At 40.5% G+C, this 22,418-nt stretch overlaps 1 protein-coding gene across 1 annotated transcript in view; it reads left to right on the plus strand.

Annotated features, from left to right (window-relative positions):
• Window positions 1-22,418, plus strand: part of LOC126176958 (adenylate cyclase type 2) — a 334,232-nt gene that overhangs the window by 102,809 nt on the left and 209,005 nt on the right. Inside the window, exon 3 of the mRNA XM_049924166.1 lies at window positions 842-945. Within this exon, the coding sequence (XP_049780123.1) occupies window positions 842-945 (104 nt within the window). The remainder of the gene's footprint in view (window positions 1-841; window positions 946-22,418) is intronic.

The following is a 22,418-nucleotide window of genomic DNA, read 5'->3' on the forward strand; positions in this document are numbered from 1 at the left end:
TGAAATTTTCTTTGCTTGAGCTACTACAGTAAATATATAAATTCCAATGTACGCCTAAGATAACATTGTCTCGCGATGAAAACAGAGTAAAACATTAAAAAGTGTAACTGTGTCCTCCTGGCAACACAGAGCCACACGGGCGTGGCACATCAAGAAGTGCCGCCGGTGTCTGAGTTGGCTGCCGGCTGCATACTGCCGTACACCAGTTGCGCAAGTAAAGTAGTGAGAGGAGTGCCACCAGATGACAGCAGTCTCACGAGCGAAAACAAAGATTTTCTAGGTCTGTGTATTGTGGTACTTTTGTGTCCTCTGCTATTTATGTATTAAATTTTATAACGTTTGCACCTATTTTAGTAAGTACATTCCAGAATATTATCTGACAAACTTCGTTAACGCTGTTCTCAAGATGGTTGGACGAGAGGAAGCTATACCCACATACATATACTTTAACATCCTATAACAACTTAAAAGTGTTTTGCCGGCCTACGTGGCCGAGCGCTTCTAGGCGCTTCAGCCTGGAACCGCGCGACCGCTACGGTCGCAGGTTCGAATCCTGCCTCGGGTATGGATGTGTGTGATGTCCTTATGTTAGTTAGGCTTAAGTAGTTCTAAGTCTAGGGGACTGATGACCTCAGATGTTAAGTCCCATACTGCTCAGAGCCATTTGAACCATTTTAAAAGTGTTTGTTCTAACGAACACAGCCGATTTATAAGACCTAATATACAAATGAAAGGTTCTTTTTTGTGACCTGGAAAGTAACAATAAATAAACTATACTTATCAAATTCTTTTTCCCTTCAAGTGCTTCCTAAAGGCTTTACTTGGCCAATGGCTGTTGCAGGTGAAGAGGAGCATAATGCTGAAGATGGCGGACGCTTGCCAGGACATGGCCAACAAGCAGACACGCTTCCACGAGATGTATGTCCAGCGGCACAACAACGTCAGGTAAGGTCTCATCCCTCATGTATTCTCAAGAAATGTACAGGGTGTTTCAAAAATGACGGGTATATTTGAAACGGCAATAAAAACTAACCGAGCAGCGATAGAAATACACCGTTTGTTGCAATATGCTTGGGACAACAGTACATTTTCAGGCGGACAAACTTTCGAAATTACAGTAGTTACAATTTTCAACAACAGATGGCGCTGCAAGTGATGTGAAAGATATAGAAGACAACGCAGTCTGTGGGTGCGCCATTCTGTACGTCGTCTTTCTGCTGTAAGCGTGTGGTGTTCACAACGTGCAAGTGTGCTGTGGACAACATGGTTTATTCCTTAGAAAAGAGGATTTTTCTGGTGTTGGAATTCCACCGCATAGAACACAGTGTTGTTGCAACAAGACGAAGTTTTCAACGGAGGTTTAATGTAACCAAAGGACCGAAAAGCGATACAATAAAGGATCTGTTTGAAAAATTTCAACGGACTGAGAACGTGACGGATGAACGTGCTGGAAAGGTAGGGCGACCGCGTACGGCAACCACAGAGGGCAACGCGCAGCTAGTGCAGCAGGTGATCCAACAGCGGCCTCGGGTTTCCGTTCGCCGTGTTGCAGCTGCGGTCCAAATGACGCCAACGTCCACGTATCGTCTCATGCGCCAGAGTTTACACCTCTATCCATACAAAATTCAAACGCGGCAACCCCTCAGCGCCGCTACCATTGCTGCACGAGAGACATTCGCTAACGATATAGTGCACAGGATTGGATTGATGACGGCGATATGCATGTGGGCAGCATTTGGTTTACTGACGAAGCTTATTTTTACCTGGACGGCTTCGTCAATAAACACAACTGGCGCATATGGGGAACCGAAAAGCCCCATGTTGTAGTCCCATCGTCCCTGCATCCTCAAAAAGTACTGGTCTCGGCCGCCATTTCTTCCAAAGGAATCATTGGCCCATTTTTCAGATCCGAAACGATTACTGTATCACGCTATCTGGACATTCTTCGTGAATTTGTGGCAGTACAAACTGCCTTAGACGACACTGCGAACACCTCGTGGTTTATGCAAGATGGTGCCCGGCCACATCGCACGGCCGACGTCTTTAATTTCCTGAATGAATATTTCGAGGATCGTGTGATTGCTTTGGGCTATCCGAAACATACAGGAGGCGGCGTGGATTGGCCTCCCTATTCGCCAGACATGAACCCCTGTGACTTCTTTCTGTGGGGACACTTGAAAGACCAGGTGTACCGCCAGAATCCAGAAACAATTGAACAGCTGAAGCAGTACATCTCATCTGCATGTGAAGCCATTCCGCCAGACACGTTGTCAAAGGTTTCGGGTAATTTCATTCAGAGACTACGCCATATTATTGCTACGTATGGTGGATATGTGGAAAATATCGTACTATAGAGTTTCCCAGACCGCAGCGCCATCTGTTGTTGAAAATTGTAACTACTGTAATTTCGAAAGTTTGTGTGTCTGAAAAATGTACTGTTGTCCCAAGCATATTGCAACAAACGGTGTATTTCTATCGCTGCTCGTTTAGTTTTTATTACCCTTTCAAATATACCGGTCATTTTTGAAACACCCTGTAGCAGTTGTGTCGTGGCAGCAGTCAGTGTCATAGGCTCCTGGGACATCGTACCTTCTCCCCCCTTTCAAAGAGATGACTGATTGCTTTGGAGCGCCATAAATGTTGTAGAGCAGGTAAATCATGGATATGAAGTGGTGTATATTTGCCAGCAATCATCGCAGTAAGCTAGAGTAGAGAGAAGCGACAGAGCTAAAGAAAAGAGTTATCTTGTTCCGACCTAGCTGGAAGGAAGCTGCGCAGTTTGTCGGGTTACCTACGTGCATTGTTCAAAGTACACTAATCAGCCTGAAGATTGACGACCTACGTAATAACCGGAATGTTCATCTTAGGCACGGATAACAGCAGCAACCCGTCGTGGCATGGAAGCAGTGAGGCCTTGCTAGGTCGCTGGAGGGAGCTGACGCCACACCTGCACACACAAGTCACATAATTCCCGTAAATTGCGGGATGGGAGGGGGGGGGGGGCGATGAGATGTGACGCCACGTCACATCGCAGATGTATTCGATAGGGTTCAGATCTGGCGAGTTGAGAGGGGTGGGGTGTAGTGTAACGACGTAAGTTCTTTATAAATGATTTTCTTTCGACATATGACCATGTGTAGACTTCGTCACCTACGTCAGTTACAACCCACTTCAAAATTATTCATATTCTTTTTAAATTGTCTCAGAATGGTTCTTGAACGAAACTGTAAAACATCATTTGAGTCGTACGCACAGAATTACGTCACTCGGGCCAATTGGTTTGCGTAACTTTTTCAATTTTTGACGTCGTTTGTTTCTCCTCAGAAATTATATTGATACACTTTATCTTGATTTAATCGATATTAGAATCACATTAAATAAACTTTGAGATTCAAAGTTGCGATGAACGCTGTCAACATTCAATAATATTGTCAAATATATTATTAATCTATTCACATAATTCTTCATAAATAAATCCTCAGAACACGTGTTTCAACTTTAGTAGCATCCACTATTTTATTATCTTCCTACATACAGACGTGAACCTGAGCCTTGACAAGATAGGACTAACATTTTCAATAAGATTAAACTTCCTACGATATCATTGTTGTACAAAAAATTACATATTTTCATTTATCAATTTTTAGAAGCACGACGCAACAAATCGGTTTCAGAATCTTCTGTTGCTCTTTGGCTGTCGACCCGCGACGTGTAGTGGCCAGCAATTTTCTCTCTGGTCCCGGCAGCGAAGATGCTGTCTCCGTTCGTTGCGCCGCCCTCTCCGTACATGAAACATAAAAAATAAATACAAAAACTTTAGATAATCCACAGCTATTACCAAAATATTACAAAAAATACATAAACAAACTAAATTAAACTTATATTGACCTGCAAACTGGGTTGACACTGGTGGATGGGTGACGCTTCAATTTCGCGTCCCACTACTGGGGGCAGGAGGGGGCAGCACATCGGTTGGAACTCGCCACTGTGTTCCTCGAACCACTCCGTCACACTTCTGACCTTGTGACATGGCGCGTTACCTTGTTGGAAAATGCCACTGCCATCGGGAAACATGAACGTCATTAAGGGATGCACATAGTCTGCAACCAGCGTACGATATCCTTGCCCGCCATGGTGCTTTGCACGATCTCCACTGGACCTGTGGATGCCAGCTTCTCTCCGTCCCGTAGTAAAGGTGTCAAGAAGATGTTTCACTGGAAGACGACGGATTCGCGCCCTCCCATTGGCATGATGGAGAAGTGTCGGGATTCATCCGACCACGCAACGGTCTATCACTGGGCCAACGTTCAGTGCCGAGGGTCACGCGCCCATTTCAGTCGTATTTGCCGGTGTCGTGGTGTTAACATTGGCACATGCATGGGTCGCCGGCTGCGGAGTCCCATCGTTAGGAGTGTTAGCTGCACTCTGACTCAGGTCAGACTGCAGCTGACTGAAATCACGAACATCTGTGTTTCATCACGTAAGAGAAAAAGAAGCTTAACCTTCTCCTGGGAAGGTAAAACGCTGGAACACTGTCAAACTCCAAACTGACTAGGGGTATAGCTGCAGCGCACCATATCCTTTAAGCAGCATTGTCTGAACAGCAAGCACAAAGTGGCCACCAGAAGTAATGTTAAATCACTATCTTGATCTCGAAAATAATTTTATCTATCCTTTCAAGACCAGTTTCGGGAGAAATCCATCATCAGATCTCTTGAATGAAACGTAACATATAGGACAAATATTAAAAGCGATACCTTGCAACAACACTGAAGATGACAAACGTACGTACTACAATCATCACAAACTATTTTGTCCCTCTCTAATCCAATTCGTAACATCATCAGTGCCCAAGCTGACGAAGATTACAAGAGAAGCAATTTTACCAGTAGGTGCCAATAATGACCCTAATGCCTATGGCAGTAAGCATAACAGTTACATGACAACGCTTATTAAAAAAGGAAAATATACTGTTTAACTTAAACACTGGAAACTCCATGGAGGAATATCAACAATGCAGGAAAAGATAGCGTGTTATCTTTACGGGAAGCAACCCAATTTGTAGACAGGCGCAATTAAAAGACACTCACACATAAGCTTTCAGCTTCAGCTTTCGCCAGAAGAAGACAAACACACACCATTCATTCACACGGGCAGGCACAATTCACGCACACGTAACGATCAAGTCGGAGATGGGGTTAACACTCATGTGTGGGCGAGGTGTGCTTGCCTTTGTGAATGAATGATTTGTGTTTCTCTTTGACGAAGGCCGAGGCCGTAAGCTTACGTGTAAGAGACTTTTAATTATGCCTGTCTGCAACTTAGCGTGTTACCTTTACAGTAAGTAGCAACTACCTTTTCTCACATTGCTGACATTATTTAACTTACGTCTGTACAGAAATGGTTAATAAAAGAATCACACTGTACTATCGAAGCCATATCTTCAGATTCCAAAGCTGCTAGGATTTGAACATAGAAAGTGACAGAAATCGAAGAAACTCAGTACATAAATTTCAAACAAAACGTTAAAAGCAATATTACAACGCAAAATCAAAATTACAAGTAGCTCAATAAAGATAAATTTAAAAAATAAGGAATGAAGCAGGGACACGATTACAAGGAACCACGGCCATTTATGGGCTACTAGTAGCTAATGCTTGTAACATCAACATCTGTCATCAAAATTACATCACAAAAAATTGTCAGTAATTGCAGTTACAAATTTCTGCCAAAAAGGCCCTAGCTGAAGCTGCTGGAATCTAACATAAGAACTCACTGCGTAGGAGAATCTTAAATATAATAATTTCATCCAATCTATTTAAAAAATATTACGTGAAGTAAATTTTTTTTTGTAAACAGTCCTATGTGGCAGTCGAAATTTTAAAGCACGTTTTGAAAAGCGATAGTACATGGCAGCCAAAGTAACAAGTCAAAAATAAAAGTTTAAAAAGATGTGGAAAGAAAGAGATCAGGGGTATCTATAATCTGCGCAAATTGACGGAAGTAACTTGGAGAGAGATATGATCACTAGTTCTGTGCTGTTCTGCAGAAAAGAACGCACGCCCTGTATGGCCCACATGACACCACATCAGATCAGTGGATGTCGGTATCAAAAAACGCGTCGAATCATTACAGGCTCTCTACGTCCCCTCTTCTGTAGGAGCTATACTGTCACTGTAGAATCGCACCTCCTGACATTTGGCGAGAAGTAGCAGCCAGATAAGAGAAGACCAAAGCAACGAAATCAGAATCTTAACTACTGTTTAGCCACCGGTATTCAGTTACATGAACTGATATCGATAACAAGTCTTCTCAATACAACTGAGGAATTCGTAGCTTCACCATAGTAAACGATATTAAGAAATTAGCGCGCTAGAACCCGCTGGTTAGGTAGATGAAATATGAGGAGGACTTCCCCTCCGCCCCGCAGAAAAATGACTTATAAGTCACTCAACTGACTCCATTCCGGTTCACGAGGAAGAAATGAATACGGGTGGCGTCTCAGTGTGGAGCCTGTGTTCTGTGATTGTGGGGATGAGCAGAACTCAACTCACTTGATGCAATGGAGTATATGGCTATTCTCGTCCACAGTAGCGAAGTTACCCAAGCCTGCGCTCATTGCACTTGATGATGCCAAGTTCTGGTCTGCAGGTGTCTAGTATTTATAGTTATATTTTGTTCTCAGTTAGGTTGTGTATCCAAGTGTTATATAAGGGTACTGGCACGACATATAAACAACTGCACGCATTTCTACTCCATTGTGTTTAACCTTACGTCCTACGTGCCACCCCATGTGCAGGGAAAAACCGAATGGAGTCTTACTGTCGTACTTTTTTCCCATATCGGCTTCATATCACTGGTTTACGACTAATAAAACTGAAGTTCGTTCCTTGCGCTGCCGTGCAGACGCCGTGAAAGACTTCAGTAAAACTCCTCTTGCAGCTGCACTGTCGCCACACCAGAGGCGAAGTTCCTGCCGACCAAAGTTTCTTAACTGCCGATTTATTGGACCACTTGGCCTTGCTGCAGCTGCAATAGCGTCTGTTAGACGTCCTATTCCCAGGGCTGTCTGTGTTTTTACTGCCCCATGAACATTAAGCGAGTGAAGCGTTAAGGAACTGCCAATTTCTTTTCATGCTATCAGTAAACTATATGAACACTAAAATAATGCCTCTTGAATTATTGGCACCATTGGTAGAATTTAATATACAATATATTATAACATTACCGCCCTTGTATGATGTACTGCCGAACTTCATTTCTGCATCTGCTAATAGTCTAGCTTGAAGTTACATAAGCGAACCATCGAAAATTCTGTCTTTGGCGGCAATGTTATAAGACAAACTGGGACCAGAAGAAAATGAAAATATTTTTCTTTCTTAACTTTTGTACATGATTGCATGAAAAATTCAAGAATAATTAATGATGATTTGGTTTTCTTTTATTGCACTTATTAAAGTATTTACGGTCACAGTTAGCTTGGAAGACAACTCGTTTGGTAGTTCTTAATCGACCGCTGAAAGAAATAATGTTTTCCTTCGGAAAGTATTACTTAAGAATAATATTGGATTTCACAAAATTAAAATGATTGCAGGTTCAAGCATGATAATTGAATTACAGTTGTACACAAAATGCTGCTTAAAGTCATTGCCAACCAAGCGAAAAGCCTCCGTGTTTCAATAATTCACTTTGACGAGAAAATAAACATTTTGACTATGACTTTCAATGAAGGGGATTGTAAAAGGATGTACTCTACACTCAACAAAACATTTTAAAAAGTTTTTAAGGAGAAACTGGTAACATTACAGTGAAATGAACACCCTTAGCTGCTTACAGGCGTTGACATACGTCAACGGGGACAGATGAAAATGTGTGCCCCGACCGGGACTCGAACCCGATCTTTTTTTTTTCATTGTTGATCGTTGTGTTCGGTCGTTGCGGACGTCGCAAGACATCCTGTTCAAGTTCGGTGGTTGATCCTCCCACTCAGTTTTTTATTATAGAGGCCAATCGGCTCTCTGGCCGAACACGCTGAGCTACCGTGCCGGCTATCCATCTGAGCCACCGAGGAAACAGAGGATAGCGCGACTGCAGGGATATTTATCTCTGGCGCGCCTCCCGCGAAACCCACATTCTCAACGTAATGTCCCGCACTATATTCGTAGTATATAAACATTTAACATATGAACTCACATTCCAATAGATGACAGCAAGACAAATTAGCAGACCAGACCATGTCGCAATCGTCAGTAACAGTAATAAAAATAGCAGTCGTTTTTCCTATCGATGCACGTGTATATATACAAAATCTACTGATAAAAGGATCTTTGTACAGAGTTTTTATCGTGTTATACACTATAGATTACGTACATTGCACCATTTCACAGGTACTGACATGAAATAAAAATAAATATTATTTTGTTTACGCGTATTATATGCGATCATGTAATATGTGCTGTTCACGAAACGAAGCGAAAATTTTCTTAGTCTGGCTGTGGCGCCTCAGTATACAAGAAAAGAGGCGTAGTTTTCGCAAAGCATCTTCAATAAATAATTTATGCAATCGGAAATAAAAGCCAGTTGAAATTCAATATTGTCAAAATTGTTGCTTCAGACTTTGTTGCACAATTTTATTTTTTTGTCTTATTCATTGCTTCATACAATCTTCTGTTAGTGTGATGTTGCATATGTCTGTTTCTTTCGTGACACCAGTATTTAATTAGACTTTAGAAGAGGAAAACACTTTTTAGCCACTGTTCTACCAATTGTTTACAATTTGTGTGACCTATTTTTCGAGCTATTAGCCCACTGTGTATTCTTATTGGTATATAACACTAGACAATGGGCTAATCACCCGTAACATGAGCCACAAAAATTAGGAGGAATCAGTGAAACCGTGACTGAAACTATTTCATTTTTCCGTGAAACGAAAATAAATTAACTGCTCTTTTAGTAGAATAGCAGATATTAGAGCAGCTTCTTTGGAGATAAATTTCTTTTTGTTCTTTCTTATACTGATATAGATTACAAATGACACAAAAAAGTATTTACGAACAGTGTTAGCGAGTGTGATATCTGCCACATGACCAAGTGGTTGCATAAACAGGACGCGCCGTACATCACAAATTTTGAAAAACGATAAAGCATAACGAAGAATCTTACACCTTCAGTTCTCCATCACCTTGAAGCGTTGGAGCTGCGTGTAAAACACGTTTATAGAGAAAATACTCATAGCTTGAATATATTAAGAGAAATAAATATATATGTAACTCATAAAATTATTCATAGGTGAAATGTTTTCAGCACCTGTTTCGATATTTTTTCAGAATAAATTTCAGTCGTCAGCTGCACAATTGGAATTTTTTATTGTACTTAACCAGTTTCAGCACACTAACCTGTCATCTTCGGAAACCTACAAAATATAAATCATTAGAACATGCCCCTACTTCCATGTGTAGTAAGAGAAGCGTATAACATAAAAAATTAAGGCAGTTTTGCGTTATTACATGGATAAGCAGACATCAATATCTTATTTTATGAAGCACAATGCCAAGACGTCAGAAAGTGCTTTTAGTGTATACGATAATTGTAATCATGGATAGATAACTTAGAGTGGATTAATAACACATACAAAGAGAGTTAAGTTGTTATGGAGAAAAGTATTCATACACCGTAGTTCATGTAGAATAACTTTATTTGTTATATGCCTCCCTGTCTGTCCTACATAAAAATTCCATATTTCGTTGATTTTTATACATCCTAGAATCCATAAATTAGTGAGTTGTAGTCTTCTCATTATGTGTAAAGAGCTGTTTTGTGACATTATTGGTGGTAAAGGATTCACTGATGCCACATTTTTTAAACAAAGTAGCAATACGATACGAAATGTCACTTAGGAATCGACTGTAATGTATTTCTTAATAGTAAGGTCATTTGTATTGAGTGTAGAGGAATTAGTGTTGATACGGGGTTTAGTTTCATGAAGTTTTTGTTCAAGGCATGCTTGATATCTGCCTTTAACAGCTATATAGTTTAAATATAAATATATAGCTCTGTGCTAAAGGGTGACAAGTACGGATTATGACAACTGTTGTGATGGGTTTCCTATAAGCGTACAAGTTAATTTTACCATCTAGTTAAGGCAGTTTCAGTCAAGGAAGCTAAGTCCCTTGCGCTAAAATTCTATTTCATAACTAAATTTAATTTTAGACTGGAAGCAATGCAAAGAGTCACTAAGTGACAAGATCTCATTCACATCTCATTTTAATACGATGCTAGTATTGTACACATACCGTCTCTGTTAAGAAATGCTGTTAGCCAGAGCTGGAAAGACTTTAAAAAATTAATCTCAATATGTTTAAGGAAGATGTCAGGTAGATATCTAGGTAGGCAGCTCCTCACAGCAACTCTTCATCTTGTTGATATAGTAGACCATTGACACTGACGTAATTGTAGTTTGGAATGATTCTCAAAAAGTGTTATAATTGCTTTAATTTCATCTGAATCCACTTTCTGTGCTTAGTGAAATTGTCTTCAATGATGTGGATCGTTTCTTGTATTGGAATGTAGGCATAAAAATTTGTAATATCCAGTGAGCCAGCAAAATTCAAGTATATGGGCAGCAGAAAAGAAGATAATTTTTAGAGTTAAATATCTCTTTCCTATTTTTCACAGAGAAAGACGTTTCATATTAATAGTAGCTTTTTGCGAATACAGAGTAACTTCTGCGAAAAGAAACAGCAAGTGCTACAAATTCCATTAATGACTGTGAAGTTAGTGTCCTGTGATTCATGCTTAACACTCTGGTATGGTCTTTGGCAGAGAAGGAAGAATTACAGGAGAAAAAGCCTCTTTAAGCTCGTTAGTGGATTTAGTTGCGGGATTGTTGCTGATGGTATATATGTTGTTATCAAAAATTCTAACGTTTTGCTACTATACAGGTCTTTGTTAAAGATGACCGAATAATTGCTCTTATCTTATTAATGATGAGAGCATTTTATTCTTTGAGATTCTTATTAATGTGCTTCACGGTGGAAAGTCATTTTTTTTATATGGCTAGCAATTATGTTTTCCTTTTGTGACAAGCTCATTAACTTTACAACCAATCTTAGTTCTGGCTGATAGCATTTGTTTCTGTGGATGGCACATTGACCATACCAGCATTGTATTAAAAGGATGTGAATGACATCATGTCACTTAGTTACTCCCTGAATTGCTTTCAAACTAAAATTAAGTTTACATATGATTTTACGGTAAAGTTAACGTTGACAATTACAAGAAACAAACCGCAACAGATAATATGTTTCATACTACTTCTTGTCACTCCTTCAAGCAAAAATTGCTGTTCTTTCCCGCTGTGATCGCCTGTGTGCTTGAGCTACGCCTACCTCTACTGCTGCTGTTACTGAACTTAGTAACTAAAGGTATGTAGCGGTCCAACACAGTTATCAAGCAAGTCTTGTACAAATACTTCATGAAACTAAAACCAATAAGAACGCCAATTCTTTACACTTAATAAAAATGACCTTACTGTTAACAAATCATTACAATCCCATTCATAAGTGAGTTTCATATCGTATTGCTAATCTGTTTAAGAAATATGACATCACTGTGTTCTTTATGACAAGTAATGCCACCAAGCAGCTATCTACGCATTATGAGAAGTCTACAACTGACAACTTTACCAACTCCGGTGAGTATAAATGTCAATGAAATATATGTCCGAGATTTTGTATGGGCGACACAGAGGACGCATTTAAGACTCACCTTCGTCAGCACTTGCTCAGCAAAGACGGTAAAAATTCATGTAAGTCAGCATGCACAGAACTCCTTGAAGTCAAGAAACACACTCTTCCTCCATCATCTTTACTGAAACGAAAATTTTGTGTGCGACTGACAAGGGCTACAAAATGAGCCTCTTGGAAAAGCTCGAAATATATAGCACCCCTGCCCAAATTCTAAAGACTTACTGAATGATCAGCTCACATTGAAAATCACGATTTTTATTGTTTAGCATTTCCCTTAACATGATGAAAATTAAACCATTTCATGTAGATTCTAATGTTGGCAATACATTACGCAGGAGTATGTGGCATGTTTTCCACATGACGTAGAAAGTGGCCAGTAAGATTTTAGCTAACGTGCGTATGATCCACAGGCACGCATTCCGCATACTAAATCAACTCGTGGACACGCACGCGCTAGGGCGCGTCCCACGCTCAACTCGCTGGCAGACAAGGCCGCGTGCAGCCTACTTACCTGGCGTTTCTGCGAACTCTCTTCCAGCTGCCAGTCTCGTCTCCAGGATACTGAAATGTACAAAGAACTGCCAATACACCATCAGCCCATAGCGCCACCATCAACTACCAATAAATTAAATTCCATACCAGCCTTTTGTAAGACCTTTTAACCTGAAATCCACGTTTATAAATGATTGGCCGTTCAGCAATTTTATGTACGAGGTGCATTCAAGTTCTAAGGCCTCCGATTTTTTTCTCCGGACTGGAAAGAGATAGAAACATGCGCATTGTTTTAAAATGAGGCCGCGTTCATTGTCAATACGTCCCAGAGATGGCAGCACCGTACGGCAGATGGAATTTTACCGCCAGTGGCGAGAATGAGAACTGTTTTAAATACTTAAAATGGGGACGTTTTCCTTACTTGAACAGCGTGCAATGATTCGTTTTCTGAATTTGCGTGGTGTGAAACCAATTGAAATTCATCGACAGTTGAAGGAGACATGTGGTGATGGAGTTATGGATGTGTCAAATGTGCGTTCGTGGGTGCGACAGTTTAATGAAGGCAGCACATCGTGTGACAACAAACCGAAACAACCTCGGGCTTGCACAAGCCGGTCTGACGACATGATCGAGAAAGTGGAGAGAATTGTTTTGGGGGATCGCCGCATGACTGTTGAACAGATTGCCTCCAGACTTGGCATTTCTGTGGGTTCTGTGCACACAATCCTGCATGACGACCTGAAAATGCGAAAAGTGTCATCCAGGTGGGTGCCACGAATGCTGACGGACGACCACATGGCTCCCCGTGTGGCATGTTGCCGAGCAATGACAGCATGAATGGGACTTTCTTTTCGTCGGTTGTGACAATGGATGAGACGTGGATGCCATTTTTCAATCCAGAAACAAAGCGCCAGTCAGCTCAATGGAAGCACACAGATTCACCGCCACCAAAAAAATTTCGGGTAACTGCCAGTGCTGAAAAAATGGTGTCAATGTTCTGGGACAGCGAGGGCGTAATCCTTACCCATTGCGTTACAAAGGGCACTACGGTAACAGGTGCATTCTTCGAAAATGTTTTGAAGAACAAATTCCTTCCTGCACAGCAACAAAAACGTCCGGAAAGGGCTGCGCGTGTGCTGTTGCACCAAGACAACGCACCCGCACTTCGAGCTAACGTTACGCATCAGTTTCTTCGTGATAACAACTTTGAAGTGATTCCTCATGCTCCCTACTCACCTGACCTGACTCCTAGTGGCTTTTGGCTTTTTCCAACAATGAATGACACTCTCCGTGGCCGCACATTCATCAGCTGTGCTGCTATTACCTCAGCGATTTTCCAGTGGTCAAAACAGACTCCTAAAGAAGCCTTCACCGCTGCCATGGAATCATCGTGTCAGCGTTGTGAAAAATGTGTACGTCTGCAGGGCGATTACGTCGAGAAGTAACGCCAGTTTCATCGATTTCAGGTGAGTAGTTAATTAGAAAAAAAATCGGAGGCCTTAGAACTTGAATGCACCTCGTAATGCATAACTTCCTTTTTTTATTGCTTAGTTATGTTGTTTATATACTTCTATAAACGTTCCTTGCTGCTAGCGCACCAACTTGATTCTGTATACATGTATGATTAATTTATTCAAAGTTATCTGTATGTGATTATACGAGTAATTATCGCATACACTGCGTAAATTCTGCGATGAGTCATGGCAGTATGCTCCGTTGAGGAAGCCATTGCTCTCTCCTTCTAAAGATGATAGATTAATCTGTAGAAACTCGTGAAATGAAATAAAATATTTCTACTGAGCAGCTGACGAGTGAACACTATTTAGATAAAGTATACTGACGTACTGCACACCCATTCCACGGAAATATCAGCAAAGAGCGATGGAACGTGCCATTAATCAAATAAGTTATTTCCTGTAAGGATGCTAAATGACGTAAACAGAAGACCTTGATTATAACTGCTTCGTTCACAGTTGCTTTTAGAAATAAAGAATAACAATCACACTACATCGATCTGTGTATTTCGAAGCAGTTCCCAACTAAAAACTTAAAGTTTATTTGGAACTGTAGGACCTTGGCCGTCTTAAGAATTAGTGTAACTGGAGGTGATAGAGCATTTTGTTTACTGAGCTTTTCCTAAATTTTTATGAAACACTTGGAAATTAAGCGTTGGTATTGCAACTTTGTTCGGTAATGATGTCGTAGCGACTAGCGACTCAGTCTGTGCTGCGGCTACATTAAAAGCCGGATCTGTGCACGGCCGTCGCTAAGAATTACCTACGTTTTTGCATCGAGTCTGGGTGCATTAAAAAAAAATTTCCGCCCGAACAGACTTCGAGAGCTTTTTCAGTGGCTACTCTCAGTGTTCCTCTTCACGACGCTGACAAGGGTTGTAATAATTTGGCTATTATCATTAGTTGCGTTGTCATGATTGTCATAAGTTGCGCAACACAGTGAAACAGGTTTTAATAAATGTAACAGAAATTTCTAGACAAATTGTTCGTATTTAAAAATTCTGTAATACTCCAAAAATAACTTGTATTTGCAACAAACGTCAATTTCTGGCATTGCTGAGATCGTATCACTGTTCTTGTTACTTTGTTTTAAATTGTGCTGATAAAAGAAATTACTGTTTTTATGTACGGTTAAGCGTTTCGAGATATCATACAACTTTTCCTAAAGTCCGCTCTAAAAAATAGACTCACTCGTTTAATTAAAATAAGAACACATTTTCACAATAAAATGCACATATTTTAAGTCATTCAGTATATATTGCCATTTTTGCATCTATTTTGTTTACCACTGATAATTAAAATATTAATAAAAATGCCTGAAATATTGCTTTCACTGGCTATCTGTGTCTTAAAACAAGTGTGCACAAACCAAATTAAAAGAAGAAAATAAACCATAATGCAAGAATCGAAAAGAAAATTTGTAATTTTATTTTGAACAGAAATGAGCTCTTATGACTAAATTCTCATAAAAATGCGATCTAGTTCTGTAAACTCTCCGTATTTCGATATTGAGTAAACTCGCATGGAACATAGTGGAGCCCGTCCACAATTTTGCTGTCGTCTTTATGTCGTACAGAGGCATAATAAGGCTCTTTTATTAACAGGTAATACTAATAAAAAGTTGAGTTTCAGGGGATAACAGGAAGTGAAACAAATTTTCATTAAAATATCAAACTGCAAAGTTTCCTCTGCGTTTTACTAACAGGGAGTTAGTGAAATGTTATTAAAGAAAGGCGAGAGCAGACTGGTTATAAATCATTTCAAGAGCCAGAGCAAGACCTGAAAGTTTGGGACCTGTGCATTACGTCTTTTGTATTGTTTTGACACCGGCAAGAGCTCTGATTTAAAGTTAACCTGCCGACTTTTAAAAGCGAATAAAGTGAATCAACATTAGCTGTCCGTGTCTGAGGATGATCCCTTACAGTAATAATAATAATAATAATAAAGTAATAATAATAATAAATGAGTGTGCTAGTTCGTGTGAAAGTGGCACGAGTACGTCTGAAAAATGAATCTAGCTTTCACATCACAACCAGTGAAGTCTCGCCAAGTGGTTGAAATATTGCGTAGTTTGTCACGGCATTACTGCCTTCTACGTCACTTTCGAATCCAAGCGTGAAGCATAATGTGCTGGAAGCAATGTGAGCCCTACCACATTAAGTGTGTGACGATACTTTGAGCGCTGAGCAGCGACCAGCCGAGTTGACTATGTTACTTGCTCCCGATCTTCCATATTTCCTACCAGCAACACATCATGCGGTGCGACTTCGGCTTCTGCTCGAGCAGCTGCAATTCCTACTCAAGTATCTCGCTAAAGCCAATTAGCTGCCGTTCCAGGGGCTTTGCGCAGAATCTCGATTTCACAGTTCCCGCAAATGAAGATATAGGCCTATGTAACTACACAAACAAAACCAGCAGGCACGGTCTAGTGAACAGCATCAGGTATTAACTCAGGCTCACGGTTTTTCATTTCTCAGCGTGCCGACACATTCGTACACAGAAAATAAATGAAGTATACGATGGATGACAATGTTTCTGCTGTCGTTTCAAATCAAACTTGTCAAAACGGATATGCTAACATTCCTTGTGAAGAACTTACTCTCGCTTGTAACGGGTACCATTAACAAGGAGAGGACACCAAGAGTGGTACTGACTTTTTTAAATCAGCCGCGCGGAGTTAAAGATTAAGGTGCAAGGAGTCACACGCTGAAGCCATTCCATCCTGGTTGATCCTCGTTTGTGTGTAATCCACAAAAAAGAATTTGGGAATCTCTTATGATTCACAATAGCCTTAAAAGTAGCATTAATTACAAAACGACGCCGTAGTCTAGTTGATAGATTATTTGGCTTGTATAATGAAAGTTGTGGAATCAAATCCGACCTGGAATAATCTCATTTTGGTACATCCTTATCGCAATAACTACGATGATTGTTTTTATTCAATTAACTGGTTTAAATATATTTTTTCACTTCTAATCTTTGCCACAATGTTTTAATCATATTTTTACATCTTTTGTTTGCTCTCTTTTCTTCCTCTCATTCTTGTTTGTTATTTGAAATGTTTGCTAGTGTGGTGTTTTGTTATTTTCGAGCACTTACTTCGGTTTAATTTCTTCCTTTTCAGCGTGTTATATGTGCGTCCATATTACTGAAATAATTATTTTGCTTGAATTTAATTTTATTTGTGAAATTTTTGTTTGTTTAAATCTTCAACTGCGGTATTTTGTCCGTGGTGCGGGAATCTGTGTTTTTAATGTTTATAAGACGATTACCATGCATAAAAGTGTACATCTTGTGACGAAAAATACACTTTTGACGCCATTGCACAGCCAGTGTAAATCGATTACGTTGTCTTTTGGTTTTTAAACGACGGTAGGTATTTTGAAATGTTTAAATATTGCGATAGGTAACTAAATATAATTCAGAACACATGGACAAATATTTAAAAAAAGAATAAATGGTAATAAAAATTGAAGCAAATAAAAAGTTGATAGGACAATTAAATTGAAACGGCAAAGGAATAGAACGAAAAATTATGTCAATTAATTGAACACAAATAATGATCACATTCATTTCTACAAAGATATAAAAATTTGATTGTAAGCGATGGAAATGGAGCCCACAACCGTCAGCATAAAAGTCAACAGTTCCATAAAATTTCGGGCGTGCAGCCGCATAAATTTCACTACATCATCTGATATTGCGGCTGTGTACCGTCCAGCCATCTCCAGAGTGAGCCGGGTGACTGACGCTCCAGCAATTGCTCCGTCGTTCCAAACCCGCAGACCGCGTCACTGTATCTGTGGCCACGTGTGCAGTGGAGCGCTCCGCGGGTTTAGAACGACGGAGCAGTTGCTGGAGCGTCAGTCACCCGGCTCACTCTGGAGATGGCTGGACGTGAAACTGATCCTGCAGCACGCCAGAAATTTTATGGAAGAATCAATGTGCCGAGAAAATATGAATACGCACTAAAAACAAATAGTTTACCTGCTAGACTATGGCGCCGATTAAATTCCTATTTTTAGACTCTTGTGGAACATAAGAAATTCTGAAATTCTTTTTTGTTGATTACTTGCAAAGCCCACCATGGTGTATTGCTGCAGGACTGTAAATAATTTGGTGCACTTTAACATCTCTCAGTTCACTACGTGAAAACATTACTCTTTGATACGGTTCTTAGATTATGAAGAAAGTAGGAGAGTATGAAATGGAAAGAATGAAAGACAACATTCGATATACGTAGGCACCAAATCAATCACAAGAAATCGCGGATTGGAAAAGGATAGGGTTATTTCCGTTTTCAAGAACGGGAAAAATAAGTACTGAAATCCTCCTGTGCGAGCTCTGATTTCTCTTATATTGCCATGATAATCATTTCTCGCTAAGTAGGTGGGAGCCAACAGAATATTTTCGCATTCGGAGGAGAAAGTTGATGATTGAAATTTCACGAGAAGATTCTGCAACGCAAAACGCCTTTGTTTTAATGACTGTCACCCGAGCTCATGCATCATGACCGTTGCACTCACTCCCCTATAGTGCGATAATACAAAACGAGCTGCACTTCTATGAATTTTTTCGATGTTTTCCGTCAGTCCCATCTGATGGGGGATCCCTCACCGCTGAGCAATATTCCAGAAGAGGGCGGACAAGCGTGAAGTGCGCAGTCTCTTTAGTCGATCTGTTGCATTTTCTAAATTTTCTACCAGTAAATTGCAGTCTTTGGTTTGCTTTACCCACAACATTATCTATGTGACCGTACCAACTGAAGTCAGTCGTAATTGCAGTCCTAAGTATTTAGCAGAATTTTGCAGCCTTTAGATTTGTGTGATTTATCGTGTAATCGAAATTTAGCGGATTTCTTTTCGTACTCATGTGGATAACTTCACACTTTTCATTATTTAGAGTCAATTGCCACTTTGTGCCCTATATAGCTATCTTGTCTAAATCATTTTGCACTTGGTTTTCATCATCTGATGACTTTACAGGACGGCAAATGACAGCATCATCTTAAGCAATCTGCTCAGATTGTCTTCTAAAACGTTTATATGTATCAGAAACAGCAGAGGGCCTATATCGCTTCATTGGGGCCATAGGCAAGCAATTTGATTAGAAGACGCTTGTGAGGAACGGTGTAGAAAGCCTTCTGGAAACCTAAAAATACGGAATCCGCTGTCGATAGCGCTCATTACATCATGAGTATAGAGATCTAGTTGCATTCACAAGTACGATTTTTCCTTAAAACCTGCTGATTATTAGTCAATAAATCGTTTTCTTCGACATAATTATCATCGAACCGAGAATATGTTCCAAAACCCTACTGCAAATCGACGTTAGTGACACGGGTCTGCAACTCGGCGGATTACTTTTGTTTCCTTTCTTGGGTATTGGTGTAACTTGTGCAACTTTGTACTCTTTAGGTGCAGGTCTTTGGATGAGCGAGCGGCTGTATATCACTACTAGATGCGGAGCTATTGTATCAGCATTCTCTGAGGGGAACCTGACTGGTATGCAATCTGGACCAGAAACCTTGACCTTATTACGTGATTTAAGCTGCTTCACTACACTTCTATTACTACGACCGCATAAAACTAGTTACCAGAAAAGCAGATGCCATGCTGAAATTCTTTGAAAAATCTGAAGGAAATGTAATTCACACACAGACAAAAATAAAATTTAATTTATAAAATTAAAACTAGAAGAGAAACTTTGTGCATTGTATAGAGGTTTTCTGTTGAAACTGAGAGAGCGTACGTTCCAGTGAGAATTAAGCAATATATAAATTCCTCACACACACACTTTTATAAATGACAATGCCGGGAATATCAAGCAAATTACATCTTTCGTAGGGCTACAGTTATTCTGACTACACACCTCACACGAATGGAAGAGGAAATAGTGATAGTGACGATGGAAATGCCTGGACTGGTATAGATGTTTCTAAAGTTCAGTTGGTATGTTCTTGGATAGAAGTATTGTGTTTTTGCGTTTAAGGTGATGAGTGGGTTGTCATTGCATTTTTACTTAAATTAGTCCTAGCTTTAATAAATCATTCAGCTTCGTGTAAAAATGTTTTCTTTGTCCTTATTCGTTTTCAGAGAGTTAATCACATGGGTACTTAGAGAGAAACATTCTTCTACGTTTTAACTGTGGCAATGGAACTAAAATCATTTTCACATTCTGAATATGTTAGGGAAAAGTAGATGTCTATCATTTGTCGAGTTTTCCGAAACATATTAACCGATATGCTATAGCGTCAATGGAACAAGCAGTAAATGAATGAAATTAGACGAAATAGTTCTTGGTCGAAGCTGTTCAGCGGAAATTTTCTCTTAATTCTTGTTCAGGTACAAACTGCTTCACAATCCATAATATGGCTGTTAGCGAATTGCTCTTAATTGTACTGTTGCGTAAACAATTGTACTGTTATCGAACAAAAAGTTTGAGTTTTGAGAAATGATATCAGCGTCGGTAATTGTGGCTGTTGCGTGTGTAATAGGTATTGAATTCCGTTGTCGCATTTCTGATTAGCTCTGGAAACTTGTTGTCCGTTACGTCACTGGCCTCGTATACTGCAAGTTATTCTTGAACGCAGGTCAGTCAATAGCGGGCAGCATTTAGCCGAGTACTTGTTCACTGGGTACAGAACTTGTGCAAGTTAATCACTATGTACCTTTAATTTTTTAGTTGTAAAGCGTTCTATATTCCTTAGACTATGTACTGGATAGTTTTCCGTATATTGATATAATACGAGAGTTGTCCAGAAAGTAAGTTCCGATCTATCGCTAAATGGAAACCACAGTGAAAATCAGAAACATTTTATTTACAAGAGTTAGCTACACTTTCCAGATACATCTCTACATAGTCGCCGCTCCGACTTAGACACTTGTTGGGGCGTTATACCAAATTTCCAACACCATCGTCATAGAAGGCAGCCGCCTGCGCTTTCCGATAATTATCTACGCTGTTCTATAGCGCGTAGCCAGCGCCCAAGTGTTGTCTTATTATCCAGCGTTTCATGTGAACAGAGATGGGACGCGGCCGCTCCACGCCCGCACCAACGTGGTGACCAAACCAAAAGTTCTACTGTCACCTCTGTCAACATGTTAGTTATCTAGTAAATGGACCATAGGATGCTGGGCTGTGATGTTATCCGTGCGTCTGGGTAAGACTACGCATTAACACGGTCCATCAGGTGATAGATAGTGGACGAAAGGCGAGTGAGGGTAGCGATTTGAAGAGCAGAGGGAAAAAAGTGCCAAGGCTCGTGCCGTGGGAAAAATAAAACCTCTGCGACAGTGGGATGGGTAGTAAAAGCAGTAGTGGCTTACTAGCTACGATAGTTCATGCAGTGTTGGGTTTGTTAGTATGGGTATCATGCATCATTACCGTGGCAAGCGATGGCGATGTATCCCAATTGCTGCAGCCGCTACAATCCTGGAACAGTCAAGATCGTTGTACAATAGTGGGAGATCGGCTATAGATCATCTCACTGTATGGGGGATGTAGATGATACTCAGAACAAGCCAATTAGGGCTGTGTTGTGGGTGATCGAACAGTTCCCATCGAAAAGGCTGCAGGAGCGTCTTCACTTCCCCTGCAGAGTGGGCTGAGAATTTCCATGAAGAATGAAGTGCGTGGCAGTTGTGTCAGGTGGGCTGCATTCATTAAGGCGAAGCCTCTCAGCGGGCCGTCCTACTTGGCGGGAGACATCGTTGTTCTGGGCACCTTTACTCGCTCACAGTGCGCTCAGCACTGAAAAGAGCGTCTTGATGCGATCTACGGTCATACTAGAGACACTATCGAACACATCTGTGCAAAACTTAATCGGGTTTTCCCCGTGGTGTCCATTTCGCGACCGGTCGGAATTTACTTTCAGCACATCCCTCGTATTTGCAAGTGGTGGAAACTCTTATTTTAACAAATGTGATGCACGTGTGAGTCATAAACTTGAATATTGTGGAGTCTGATGAAGTAGGTGGTCGGAATATGATGGGCAAATACACTGACGGAAATAAAATCTCAGCGCCAAGAACGAGTCGTGTGACATAGACGAAAATTGGTTGGTGTGTTTCTACATCTGAAAGCTGATGTCCATTCAGATGTCGCACCAGTCGCATACGAGTGGTATTAGTAGCTCCACCATGAGGATGCAAATCATCTTGTAACACGCCCGGGAGTACGATTGGGGGTGGGGGACTCTTAACTGCTTTCACTTCTGCTTTTCTTGGCCGTGCGCCCTGTCCACACCACGTACGTGATAATCCCGCGGCGGTCGTTCTTCTCCACACTGCTGCTGGCTTGCCTGACATTATCTGTCGAATTATGCAAGCGGATTTAGGGGAGCCACTTGAAACGTCCCCTTAGAACAATTCATACAGGACTGTGCTTAAACTGACACACAATATTTTTTTTAGCGCAACGCAGTCTGACTTTCAGAAATCCCTACAAAGGAATGGCCCTGACTAACATTAACCTGTACCTTTCACAAATCACTTACCTCACCAAAAATCTTCGTTACTCGAACTACTGCAATACAGCGAGCGCCACTACTGCCAGCTAAATAAAAGATTCATACTACAGAAGACACTAACTACTAGTAGGCATAGTTAGCAAATGAAAGATTTTAATAGAGAACAAACAATGTATTTACCTTAATAGTCATCAA

This window comes from Schistocerca cancellata, chromosome 3 (assembly GCF_023864275.1).
Source record: "Schistocerca cancellata isolate TAMUIC-IGC-003103 chromosome 3, iqSchCanc2.1, whole genome shotgun sequence".
Classification (NCBI taxonomy): domain Eukaryota; kingdom Metazoa; phylum Arthropoda; class Insecta; order Orthoptera; family Acrididae; genus Schistocerca; species Schistocerca cancellata.